Here is a 13,682-nt window from a genome sequence, read left to right on the forward strand (position 1 = left end):
CCAATTTGTAGACAGAGCCATGAAATGATCCAAGCTCCATACACTGTACATATCATAGGACAGGACAGACCTCCCATAAGTGAATTTTACACACAACTAATTGAATGATGAGTCACAAGGAAGCCGCGTGTCTCTGGGTATGCTAATGAGTGGACTTAGTGAATAGGATACAGCGACTGCACTGTTCTCTCATAGAACAGGTTTTCCCAGCTTGCCCCCCCCCGGTGCTATGTCAGTGGTGACATCTGCTACTATGGCAGGAGAGATCACCTTACACACTAATGTCATTTTATACCGCACCCATTAAAATTTGCTTTGCTGTGAAGTTCCTGTTAAAAAAATAAAATCTTACATTTCAGGTAGACTTTCAGGTACCACAATGGAAGTGAGATACAATGTATCACTGAACACGAATGGTAAATAGAAGTTTAATCACTTGCCTACCGGGCACTTAAACCACTTTCCTGCCCAGGCAAATTCTCAGCTTTCAACGTTGTCGCATTTTGAATGACAATTGCGCGGTAATGCAATGCTGCACCCAAATGAAATTTTTTTATCATTTTTTTCAAACAAATAGAACTTTCTTTTGCTGGTATTTAATCACTACTGTTTTTTTTTTTTTTTATCTTTTGCCAAACAAACAAAAAAAAGACCGAAAATTTGGGAAAAAAAAAAAAGAAAACTGGATTTTTGACCTACCGTAAAATCCTTTTCTCTTAAGTTCATTGACGGACGCAGTTCTCTCTGATCCATATCAGTAGGGTTATACTGCCCCCTACAGGAGTAGGACACTAGGCAGAAAAAAGTTCTGGCTACGCCTATGGGCACTCCCGGAGGGTAACACCCTCTCTCTTCCTGTATAGGATGTCAGTTTTGTATCAAAGCAGTGTCAGAAAGTAACACCAACCCAACTCAAAATAGAGGGGTGGGTACTGCGTCCGCCAATGAACTTAAGAGAAAAGGATTTTACGGTAAGTCAAAAATCCAGTTTTCTCTATCGTTCATTGACGGACGCAGTTCTCTCTGATTCATATCAGTATGGACATCCCAAATCAGTGCCATAAAAAGAGGGGAGGGGAACAGCAGAAAAGAACAAGTCCCCAAGGCTAAACATAGCCGACCAGGCAACATTGGACTCCGCAGAACAAAAGATGAGGCCCACCTGAAAACAAACAGTAAACACCCTCAAGGAAGGCCAAAAACCCTCCAGACAGCAAAAAACTTTGCAGCTAAAAGGAGGCATCTGCAGATGCCCGCACATCCACCTTATAAAATTTGGCAAAGGTGTGAACAGACTACCAGGTAGCCGACTTGCAACCTAGAGCACAGATGCCTACAAGGCAAAAAGCCCAGGAAGCACTAGGCGCCCGAGTAGAACGCGCCAAAACAGGGAAAGGTAGGACCTGACCCTTAGTTGAATAAGCCTGCACCACCTTCCGTCTGATCCATCTGGGAACAGACACAGCAGACGCAGGCAGTCCCGTTCACGAGCCATCCGTAAGCACAGAGAGCGAGCCTGACTTACGAAAAGATTCAGTAGTCGCCAAGTACACCTTGAGTGCCCGAACTCTAAACAGAGCATGCAAAGCACATTCCTTAGGATGTGAGGGCTCAGGACACAAGATGGTAATACAATGACCCCGTGCAAGTGAACACTAGAAACCACCTTCGGAGGAAAGGATGGATCCGGACGAATTACCACTTGGCCCCATTAATCAACATATAGGGAAAACGAGAGGACAATGTTGCTAGCGCCGACACCTGCGCGCAGAGTAACAGCAACCAAGAAGGCCACCATCTGTAATAAGGTAGGCAGGGGATACCCTCGAATACTCGCAAACGGAGGTTCATGAAGAACCGACTGCACCAAATCAGACTGACCACAGCGTGCCCCCTTTCATTGCAGACTGACCACAGCGTGCCCCCTTTCAATGCAGAGAGACCACAGCGTGCCCCCTTTCAATGCAGAGAGACCACAGTGTGCCCCCTTTCAATGCAGACTGACCACAGCGTGCCCCCTTTCAATGCAGAGTGACCACAGCGTGCCCCCATTCAATGCAGAGAGACCACAGCGTGCCCCCATTCAATGCAGAGAGACCACAGCGTGCCCCCTTTCAATGCAGACTGACCACAGCGTGTCCCCTTTCAATGCAGACTGACCACAGCGTGCCCCCTTTCAATGCAGACTGACCACAGCGTGCCCCCTTTCAATGCAGACTGACCACAGCGTGCCCCCTTTCAATGCAGACTGACCACAGCGTGCCCCCTTTCAATGCAGACTGACCACAGCGTGCCCCCTTTCAATGCAGACTGACCACAGCGTGCCCCCTTTCAATGCAGACTGACCACAGCGTGCCCCCTTTCAATGCAGACTGACCACAGCATGCCCCCTTTCAATACAGACTGACCACAGCGTGCCCCCTTTCAATGCAGACTGACCACAGCGTGCCCCCTTTCAATGCAGACTGACCACAGCGTGCCCCCTTTCAATGCAGACTGACCACAGCGTGCCCCCTTTCAATGCAGACTGACCACAGCGTGCCCCCTTTCAATGCAGACTGACCACAGCGTGCCCCCTTTCAATGCAGACTGACCACAGCGTGCCCCCTTTCAATGCAGACTGACCACAGCGTGCCCCCTTTCAATGCAGACTGACTACAGCGTGCCCCCTTTCAATGCAGACTGACCACAGCGTGCCCCCTTTCAATGCAGACTGACCACAGCGTGCCCCCTTTCAATGCAGACTGACCACAGCATGCCCCCTTTCAATGCAGAAAGCCAGTGCACTTATCTGCAGCGGCGGCTTCTCCTCGAGTCCTCCCGCCTCCTCCTCGACCAATGGCATGAGTTTGCCTTTCGGCCAATCAGGAAGCGGGTCTTGGACCCGCTTCCTGATTAGCTAGGAGGGGGATCCGTGTGACAATAGAGAATTTTAATTCGCTATTGTCACACAAATGGGTCCACCCTTTTCTGAAGCTTTTCTGTGACTCACACTGTCAGGACGGAGCCATCGGCTCCTTCTGAAAGCTACACAGGCTCAGCGGCATGGAGGGGGGGCGGACGCAACGATCGTGCGGGCCACAGGTTCCCCACCCCTGTATTAGGGGGAGAATGCCGGGGGGGGGCTGCATTGTATTAGTGGGAGATGGCCGGGAACTGCATTGTATTAGGGGGAGAGGATCAGCATTGTATTAGGGGCCCTAATACAATGCTGATCCCCCCTCCCCCGGCCCTCTCCCCCTAATACAATGCTGAACCCCCTTCTACCCCCTGACCCCCCCTAATATACCTGACCCCCCCTAATACAATGCTGTCCCCCCCCCAGCCCCCTTCTCCTAATACAATGCTGTTTCCCCCCTCCCCCTAATAAATGATGACCCCCCCCCCCCCGGCCCCCTCCCCCTAATACAATGCTGTTTACGCCCCTCCCCCCTAAATTTGGGGAGGGGGGATCAGGATTGTATTAGGGGGAGGGGGCCCCAGGGGGAATGGCAGATAGGGGGAGGGGGTAGGTTAGCATTGTAGTAGGGGCCCTATATGCTGATTCTCCCCCCCTAATGCAAGAGGATGAGGCCCCCCCCAGCCCATTTACTATGCAAGAGAGGTCCCCCCCAGCCCATTTACTATGCAAGAGAGGTCCCCCCCGCCCTAGCCCATTTACTCTTTCTGGCCGTCTCTCTCATCTGCTCCGCATCCGCACGCAGCCGCTCATTCAGTGACAGTCTCTGTCTCACTCTCAGACTCAGAGTCTCTTCTTCACTCTTCAGTCTCTGCAGTGCACTGACATCAGGCTCACCTCACCTGCGATCACATGCTGCTGGCGCGGCGCGCGTGACGTCTCAGTCTGTGTTGTCTGCGCAGCCGCCCCGTGACGTCATGCTGCTCACAGCGGCTGACGAGTAATCGGATGGACCGTCCATCACTCTCTGTCTGGAGACTGGAGCGCAGCGGGGGCCGGGGGCGGGGCTGCAGCGGCCATCATCACAGCGGCCGGCTCGGCCCCAATGCCTAAAGCGGCCCTGCGGGCGGCCCTATCTTAAAGCGGCCCCAGGGCCGGCGGCCCACCAGGAAATTTCCCGGTATCCCGATAGGCCAGTCCGGCCCTGCCTTCAGCACCTGGCTTTCAACAGCTAAGCCAGCAAAGCCAGCGACCATAAAGTCGGGTGGGAGATTGGCCCTGGAGAAAATAACTCCTCTCCGAGAGGAATTCTCCAAGGAGCGTCTGTGGCTAGCCTGACCAGGTTGGCGTACCAAGCTCAGTGAGGCCAGTCCGGAGCCACGAGAAGGACCGGAATCCCTTCCACCTCTATCCTGCGAAGAATTCTTGGCAGCAACTTGAGAGGGGGAAAGGCAGACCGCAGCTGATACTGAACTTGGCCCATCCGTGAGCACTCTCACACGACCATGCCGGCGGCAGTCGTGCGCAGGTGACCATGCTAAACCTCTCAGCATCGTTCAAGTTGAGCTTAGCGAATGTTCTTGACTATGATAGAACCCAGGGTGCCACCATTGTACCCGCCAGAGGGTCCCGGGAGCGGGCCACAAACCTCAGCACTATCCTGCAGATGCAACGCCAACAAGTCCATGTCTGGAGTGCCCCCAACGAAGGCACAACTGCGGAAATACCTCCAGATGAAGCAACCATTCCCCAGCATCCAAGGCCTGTCGACTGAGGCAATCCGCCTGCCAAAGTTTCCACACCTGGAAAGGGAACAGCGGAAAGAGCTGGAACAAGGCGCTCTGTTCAACAAAGAATTGTCACTTCCAAGGGCGCAAGGACACCCTTGGTGCGTGGCATAGTCAATTGAACGTACACCGGACAGCTGCAGGTGCCCGATCCAGTGAACTAGGCAAGCCGGATCGCTCTCAGCCCCAGGACAGTGATCGGTAACCTGAATCCTCCAGGAACCATACTCCTGAAGCAGAGAACCTGCCGAGGACTCCTTCCCACCCGAAAAGGCTTGAATCTGCGGTGACAATTGTCCCGTAAAAAGGGGAGGACGGATTCCAGATCAAGACTCCCTGGTCAGCTGGCTCAGCCGGATCCGAAAATCCAGAGAGTTTGGATTCTAGTCCCATTTGAGAAGGATTGCCTTCTGGGGGATCCCCAAGAGGGATTGAGCGAAAGGGACCGTTTCGAAAGATGGCACCATCAGTCCCAGAACTCACATGCAGGTCCGAAGGGAAGACCATGTGCGGGACAGTAAAAGTTGAACCGCAGTCTGAAGTTCCAAGAGTCTTTTTCCTCGGAGGGAGAAAACACCCTAACTGAGGGCGAGTCCAAAGTCAGGCCCAGATAGTCCAGTCTCATGAAGGGACCAGGGATGACTTCTGAAGGTTCAGAACCCACCTGAACTCCTCCAGAGTTCTCATGGTGACTTCCTTATTCGTTTTTCAGCACCGTAGGGGACTCCACACGGAGAAGCAGATCGGCCAGGAACCCGGGACCGATATGCCCCACTGCTGCAACAGCGTCAGGACCGGAGCCAACACCTTTGTGAAGACCAGAGTAGCAGAAGCGAGACAAGGGGTAACGCCACAAACCGATAGAGATCCTTCCCCACGGCAAAAACGGAGAACCCATTTGTGTCCTGAACACAACGGGATGTGCAGTTAGGCATCTTGATGTCTATGGAGGCCAGGAATCCCCCTGATGTAGGGAAGCCACCATCGTGTGAACCAATACCGCCCTGAATTTTTGATCTGCCCGGAACTATCAAAGGGCCAGAAGGCCCAGCTTGTTGAGCCAGAGCCTGAACTGCCCTACAGAGCGCCTGCAAGCGATCCGAGGACAGCCGTACATTGAAAGAGAAAAAAATCACTGGAAAAAATGGATCAAAAGCAGATCTTGCAAGTGGACCGCCTGACCATCTGAACCCAGCTGCCTGGGATCTGGGCCAGTCGTAGGACCGAGAACCGGCAAGGACGACCCCCCATCCCATAGATGGGTAAGGACACACCTTCAGGCCGAGTAAACCTTGTCCACAGGTTTGGAAAAAAATGATCTCTTGTTCGCTAGATAGGGTCGTTTGGAACCACCAGAGAATTCTTGAAGGACTCCGCCACATCAACTGTCCCCGAGGGACGAAGAAACTGTGATGAGCCGAAAGGGAGGGACCCCGTCCACGACGAAGGCCCTTACCCTTGTAGCCTGTGGAAGAAAGCACTCTTTCCCCTGTGAGACCTTTGTATAATGTCATCCAGGGCAGTGCCAAACAGGCGATCCCCCTGAAAGGGGAGATCCGTTAAGGCCTTCTTAGAAGTTTGATCCGCAGACCAACGATTCAGCCAAGTATACGCCGGATAACCACCGCCAAAACCGACAGGTGACCCAAGAAAAGGAGTCCTTATCATCACCCACAGTAGTTTCCCTGCCTCCCTTCATCCCAAGTAATGTCCTCTGCCCCATAGCAGTTTCTTCTGATCCGCCTCCTCACAGTGCCCTCTGTTGTCTCCCCCCAGCAGTGTCCTCTGCCCCCTTTACATCACACCTCCCCTTCCACAGTAGTACCCTTTGCCCCCCATGCAGAAGTCTGAATTGCACCTGCTTTGCACTAACCATGGTTGCAATCTTCTACTAGTTCCGATGTTTTTCTTCTTTCGAAGACACAGAGATTGTACAATCAGACTGTATAGTGTATGGGCAGATTTAAGCTGGCCATAGATGGATTTAATTTTGAAAGGAAATTTTTAAGCAAATTCGTACAAAAATTCTCAGAACATTCGAATGATGTTTGAAATATTTCATTTGCTTCTAACATTTGATTTCTACATAAATGGACTTGTACTGAAGGAAAACCACATACATTGTTAGAAATTTGTGTGTTTGAGAAAAAAAAATTTCCAACCTGTTCCTTCGGCTTTCCTCGTCATTGCGGCTGAAAACAAACTTCGATTTGACCCAACTAATGATTAGAAAAACGAACTTTCAAATAACATTCTTTTCTTAGGATTTCATTCATTTTAGGGCCAGTTTTAGGGTAAATCTCTTTTTAAAGTGGAAAGTCGCCCAAAAGGGGAAGTTCCGTTATCCCCCCCTGAACTTTTAGGACATAATTTTTTGGGGGGGAGCGGGTACTGGGTTTTGACAGGTGCCCACTCCCCCCCCCCCCCCAGAATTTTTCATTCATTTTAGGGCCAGTTTTAGGGTAAATCGCATTTTAAAGTGGAAAGCCGCCTAAAAGCGAAAGTTCTGCTCTCGATCTCAAACCCCCACCCAACTTTGAACTTTTAGGACATAATTTTCTGAGGGGAGCGGGGTAGTTGGCTTTGACTGATGCCCACTCCCACCCCCCCTCCCCCCCCCACCCCCACATCCATGCCTGCAGCCTTCTTGGACATTTTACAGGTCCCAGAAGGCTGCAGGACCACTCACAGGGCAAAACAAGCCTCGTGCATGCGCAGTGGGCAGCCGCAAGGAGTCACAGTTGGCTGCCCAGAGTTGGGGGCTGGTAACCATCTGCTTATTCAAAGTCGGAAGCTACAGGATTTGTAGCTGCTGACTCATTTTTTCTTCTTGAAATGACAGAAGAGACATGGGCGATCTCCAAGATGACTCTATAAGTCCTTCATATAGTGTTCTATGATAAATTTTGATTAAACCGGAGCTCCACCCAAAAGGGGAAGTTACAGTTTAGGCACTCCCCCCACCAAATATGCCGAACTTGGGATTTAATTTTTTTTTTTTGGGGGGGACAGATACCTTCTTTTGACAGGTACCTGCTCCCACTTCCAATCGAACCACTGAAGTTCTCCTCTCCCCCTCCCTCCCTGCAATCTTCTGGCACCCGTCACAGGTCCCATAAGATTGCCCAACCGATGGGAAGGCAGTGCGTATTCGTCTGTGAAGCCGCAAGCTGTCACAGCCGGGTGCCCACACGTGCAATGGCGGCTCCGTGGAGAGCAGAGGAAGAGAAGCGAGGCTTTGGGAGGCCGCATTGCTGGACTGTGGGACAGGCGAGTGTGCGTTTATTAAAAGTCAGCAGGTACACTTTTTGTAGTTGCTGACTTTAAGGGTCCTTTCACACAGGCGATCCGATCCGCCTGTCAGTTTTTCAGGCGGACCTGATCGGATGCTCCATGCACCTCTATGGGGCAGCGGATGTCAGTGGAGACATCTCTGCTGACACCTGCTGCTATCTGATTCCGATCCTGTTCATGAAATCCGGACGGATGGAAACCCTATTTTCCATTCATCTGGCGGATGGGATCGGATGAGAACGGACAGGCGGTCGGTTCTCAGCCGATCTCCCCATAGAGGACAGTGGGGATCTGACAGCTCCGTCTCTGCACACAGAGTGGAGACGGAGCTGTCAACCGCCTGCTCAGCGGGGATCGGCGGATCGATCCCCCGCTGAGCAGAGAACGGACCTCGTTGGACGGTGACCGCGTGAAAGGACCCTTAATAAACACAAAAATTAGTGGAACCCCGCTTTAAAGTGTCACTAAACCTCCATCATAAAAAAACTATCAATAAATGGTGTATTACACGCTGTTCATACTCACCCAGTCACTATAAAATTTGTTTTCTGTATTTTGCAAAAAACCTGGTTGATCCTGCTGCTCTCTATAGCCCCCCTTCTGTTCATGTCCCCAATTCAGCTAGGGGTGTCAAACTGGCGGCCCCCGCAGCTGTTGCAAAACTACAAGTCCCATCATGCCTCTGCCAGGGTGACTCTGCCCTAGCTGCTAGGGATTTTGCAGCTGTGTCGGCAACTCTGCACATGCTCAGTTTTCAGTTTGTTTCTATGCTGAGCATTTCCTCCCCATAACATCTGAGTAGCCCATGTGACTATAGAGTTACACATGTGGGCGTATACACAGTGGTAAATGCCAGCCCACTCCCTCCCTCCTTCTCCATGCCCACTAACCAGATAATCATAATAGGGGGCTGGATATTTCATGTAGATTGATGGAGGCTTCACCTCCCTCTTATTCTAAGACAAGGACAGGAGGGTCGTGACACAGCCTGTGACTGGCAGAAATCCGCCCACACCATATTATTGCCAAAAAATAATAAAAATTTAAAATTCAAATATAATTTTGTGTGACAATTTAAAACAGTTTATTGATATTATGTATTTTTACTCAAAGGCTGTTTTTTGTTTATTTTTAATGTGACCGGCAGCACTAGAAGCTCCTCCTGCTTATGTTTCCCTGCAGACAGGCTGGGAGAGAGCTGGGTCATGAGGTGAATATCGATTAGGAAAGAGGTACTTAGATTTTTTTTTTTATTAAAATAATTACAGTGCCATCATTCCCATTCAGAAATAGAAGGGACAATGTACATTAAGAGCCCTTTCACACTGAGGTGCTTGAAAACTGCCCAAAAACTCTGAGCGCTTTTGAGGTGTTAGCGGTGCGCTTTTTGTTTTTATAACATGCGACTCAAAAACTGCTTCAAGAACCATTTTGAGGCACTTTTGAAGCACTTCTTGGTTGCTTACCATTTATTTTAATAGAGAGGGGGGTTTTCGAGGCGCTTTTTTTTAGCGCTAAAAACGTGCTCCAAAGATGCTGCTTGCAGGATCTTTTTCACTGCCCCACCAGTGGACCTCCCCCCACCAGTGCACCGCCCCAGTGTGAAAGCATTCTTTGATTTCAATGGGAATAGATTTTCGTGAGCTTTTTAGGCGATTTTCTTTTAGCACCAAAGCGCATGAAAAGTGCCTCAGTGTGAAAGGACTCTAAAGGCCGGTTCACACCATAGAAACGTAGTCCAGATGCGTACCCGGTGCTTTTCTGCATGTGTGTTTTTGACGCAGTCCAGTGTATTTTTTTCCCCCCTCTTTTTCGTAACCGTAAATAAGAACATGTGCGTTCAAGTGTGTTTTTTGTTGCATTTAGGTGCGTTCCGGTGCAATTTTTTATGCGTTTTACCGCGTTCCAGTACAGTGCAAAAAAATGCAGCATGTTCTACTTTCTGGGACTGGAATGCACACCAACTGGCTGTACTGGTGTGAACTATGCCATTGGACATGTGCATTCCGGTGCATTTTTTGGTGCGTGCGAGTGCATCCAAATGCATTTTTTATGCGTTTTACTGTGTTCCCGTACAGTTCAGTGTAGAAAAAAATGCAGCATGTCCTACTTGTTTTTCTGGAACTGGAACGCATTGGAACAGACCGCAATGAACTATGCCATTGGAAACCCTATAGCCTACTATTCGTGCATTTTTGATGCAGAAAAAAAAGCACTGGACTGCAGGTGGTGTGAACTCGCCCTCAACAGTTTGTGTTTAGTATCACTTTAAGAGTCAGTTCACACCATAGAAACGTGTTCCTGATGCTTTTCTGCATGTGCGTTTCTGATGCGCTCCAGTGCATTTTTTTTCGAACTCTTTTTTCTTTACCTTAAGGGCCAGTTCACACCACATGCAGTCCAGTGCGTTTTTTTCTGCATTATAAACGCATGAAAAGCAGGCTATATGGTTTCCAATGGCATAATTCACTGCGGTCAGTTCCAGTGCGTTCCAGTTCCAGAAAAAAAAAAAAAAAGTAGGACATACTGCATTTTTTTTACACTGAACTGTACGGAAACACAGTAAAACGCATAAAAAATGCATTTGGATGCTCTCACATGCACCAAAAAACTGTAGCTGCTGACTTTTAATATAAGGACACTTACCTGTCCTGAAGTCCAGCGATGTCGGCACCGCAGCCGATGTTTCCATCGGCTGGCAGGTGCTGCCGCCGCAATTGCCGGTAAGGGAACCCGGCAGTGAAGCCTTGCGGCTTCACGGGCAGGTCCCCACTGCGCATGCCCGAAGCGTGCTGCGCATTCTAATTGGTTCGGCGGGGGAAGGAGGAGGGGCCCAAACATCAGAGGGATGGCGCCGCGGCACGGTCTCCCAGAAGTGGGGAAGGGTACCTGTCAAAAAACAGGTACCCGTTGCCCCTTCCCCCCCCCCCCCCGAAAGGTGCCAAATGTGGCACAGGAGGGGGGGAGGAAGTAAATGAGTCGAAGTTCCACTTTTGGGTGGAACTCCGCTTAAGGCACATGTGTCAAACACAAGGCCAGCGGGCCTAATCTGGCCCTCCAGGCCATTTCACGTGGCCCTTGCACCTCTCCTGCAGCTGCTGCACCTCCCTCATCTCTGCTCCAACCTTCGATCAGCAGATGGAACCAGAGAGGACAGAACTCCTCTACCAGATCTCATGTAGCCACAGAGAGTCCCGTCTCTGCCACCCCTCAATCTCAGCGGTCAGCAGCAGAGAGGAGGACAAAACTACTCCTACATATCCTACACTTCTCTGTGCAGCTGCAGCATGCCCTTGTCTCCACCTCCCCTAATCCCAGCATTCAGCATACTCATGCCCCCCTCCAGACCCTGCAGTTTTTGCTTCCCAGCTCCTACCCCAGCTTCTTCCCAGCAACAGCATATGGTAAGGGGGATGCACTGTGATATAAGGGAGGGTGGGGGACTCTTGACTTCTGATGGTGGTGGGCTACAGATAGAACCGGCCCTCTGAGGGTGACCATAATGCTGATACGGCCTGCAATGAAATTGAGTTTGACACCCCTGGCTTAAGGTGAAGGCAAAAAGAGGGGGAAAGCATCAAAAATGTGTCACAAACAAGCATGCAAAAATGCATCCGGAACGGATCCGGACTGTGTTTCTATGGTGTGAACTGGTCCTAAATAAGGACGTGTGTTTCAGTGCGTTCCAGTGTGTTTTACTAAGTTTCAGTACAGTTCAGTGCAGAAAAAAATGCAGCATGTTCTACTTTTTTTTCCTCTCAAACTGGAAGGCACTGGAACTGACCGCACTGGTGTGAACTATGCCATTGAAAACCATATAACCCACTATCCATGCGTTTTTAATGTAGAAAAAAAAAAAACACAGTGGACTGCATGTGGTGTGAACTGGCCCTAAAACATGAACTTTTACACTGCACATATAAAAAGGCAACGTGATAAACATGGTTAGAGATGCTTTAAAAGGCCATGAAGGTGAGTGCAGAGACGTACCATAAGAGTCCAGCGTTGGTTTGAGATCTCTGTACAGTCCGGTGACGTTCAGGATTTCTCGTACTGATAAGTCTCTGTATTTGTACTGAAAACACAGAAAATCAATAATTAACATTTATTACTGCACAAAAAAAACTTGTAACTAAAATTCCTGTATAGATTCTTTATGTTACTGACAGTACACAATCATTATGCCCAATAAAAACGTGCATTGGACTTTTTTTGGCCAACTATACAGCACCATCCATGATAGAGAGGGAGGGGGAACGAGATGAAGAAAAGAAGGAAGAGCGACAGAGGAAAAGGGAAAGCGGGGAAGAGAACAGAAAATAAGGAATGTGAGAGCGACGGACAGAACAGGAGAGGGAGACGGCAAAGGTGGGAGACTAAGGTCTCGTGTACAAATGGCGTTTTGGGCCCAGTTCATGAGATCTCGCCATTTAAGAGAGATTGGAAGGCACAGGAGCTTCATCCAGCACTGCTGACGGCATTCTGGTAACCACTTGCCTACCGGGGCACTTTTACCCCCTTCCTGCCCAGGCCAACTTTCAGCGCTATCACACTTTGAACGACAATTGCGCAGTCATGCAACACTGTACCCAAACACAAATCACCTCTGCGATTTTTATTTATTGCGCTATTAACAAAAAAACACCAATTTTGAAAAAAAAAAACAATATTTTTTATTTTCTGCTATAAAACATAACCAATAAAAAAAAAAAAAAAAAAAAATCGAATTTCTTCATCAATTAAGGCCAATATGAATTCTGCTACATGATTTTGTTAAAAAAAAAAAAAAAAATCCCAATAGGCGTATATTGATTGGTTTTTGCAAAAGTTATAACATCTAAAAACTATAGGATAGATTTATGGAATCCAATTTTTTTTTTACTAGTAATAGTGGCGATCAGCAATTTTTAGTGGGACTGGGATATTGGGGCGAACAAATCTGACACCAAGTGAGATTTTTTGGGGACCAGTGACACCAAAACAGTGATTAACGCTAAAAAAAAATGCACTGTCACTGTACTGATGACACTGATCGCCCCTGATGTTAAACCCTTTCCTGCAAAAAGTGTTAAATTTGCTCCTAGGAAGTGCTTGCTAACTGTGTGGAGGAGGTGCTTTGACTGGAAGACAGAGATCTGTGTCCCTGCTTCGCAGAAACACAGGATCTTTATCTTCCCCTCTCACAGGACGGCGGTCTACCTTGTTTACATAGCGATTCGGCCTCTTCTGAGAGCGATCGCAGAGTGCAGGCGAACATCGGGTCAGCCAAACCTGCTGATTGGCTCCTGCTGTGTCCAATCGCAGCAGGAGTGGGTCGCCGGCAGCGTGCACGCCCCAAACCCAATGCACGAAATCATGTACAGGTACGTGATTTCACACAGGAGAGCCGTCCTGCCACAGTATATCTGTATTGGGCGGTTCAGAAGACAGTTAAATAATATAATATTAATAATATTCTAAGTGGACAAAGGGATCTCATTAAACCCAGAGAAAATGTATCCTTGACACATAACTTTTGTTGGTTTAACAATAAGTTCTATTTACGGTAAAGAGGGGTGGCTATGGGGGCTAAATTCACCCCTAGCCTGGCAAAATTATTTATGTCTCATTGGGAAAGTGAAATAATTTTTGCCCATTAGTGGGAACAGCTTGTTTTTTTTTTTTATAAACGCTTCATTGATGACATTGTATTAATCTGGAAT

At 49.0% G+C, this 13,682-nt stretch overlaps 1 protein-coding gene across 1 annotated transcript in view; it reads right to left on the minus strand.

The window, feature by feature from the left end:
- TSG101 (tumor susceptibility 101) overlaps positions 1-13,682 on the minus strand; it is a 75,094-nt gene that overhangs the window by 44,260 nt on the left and 17,152 nt on the right. The window contains exon 2 of the mRNA XM_082269991.1: positions 11,971-12,055. Coding sequence (XP_082126117.1) covers positions 11,971-12,055 — 85 coding nt within the window. The remainder of the gene's footprint in view (positions 1-11,970; positions 12,056-13,682) is intronic.

Source organism: Pelophylax lessonae, assembly GCF_965119305.1.
Source record: "Pelophylax lessonae genome assembly, chromosome: 10".
NCBI lineage: Eukaryota > Metazoa > Chordata > Amphibia > Anura > Ranidae > Pelophylax > Pelophylax lessonae.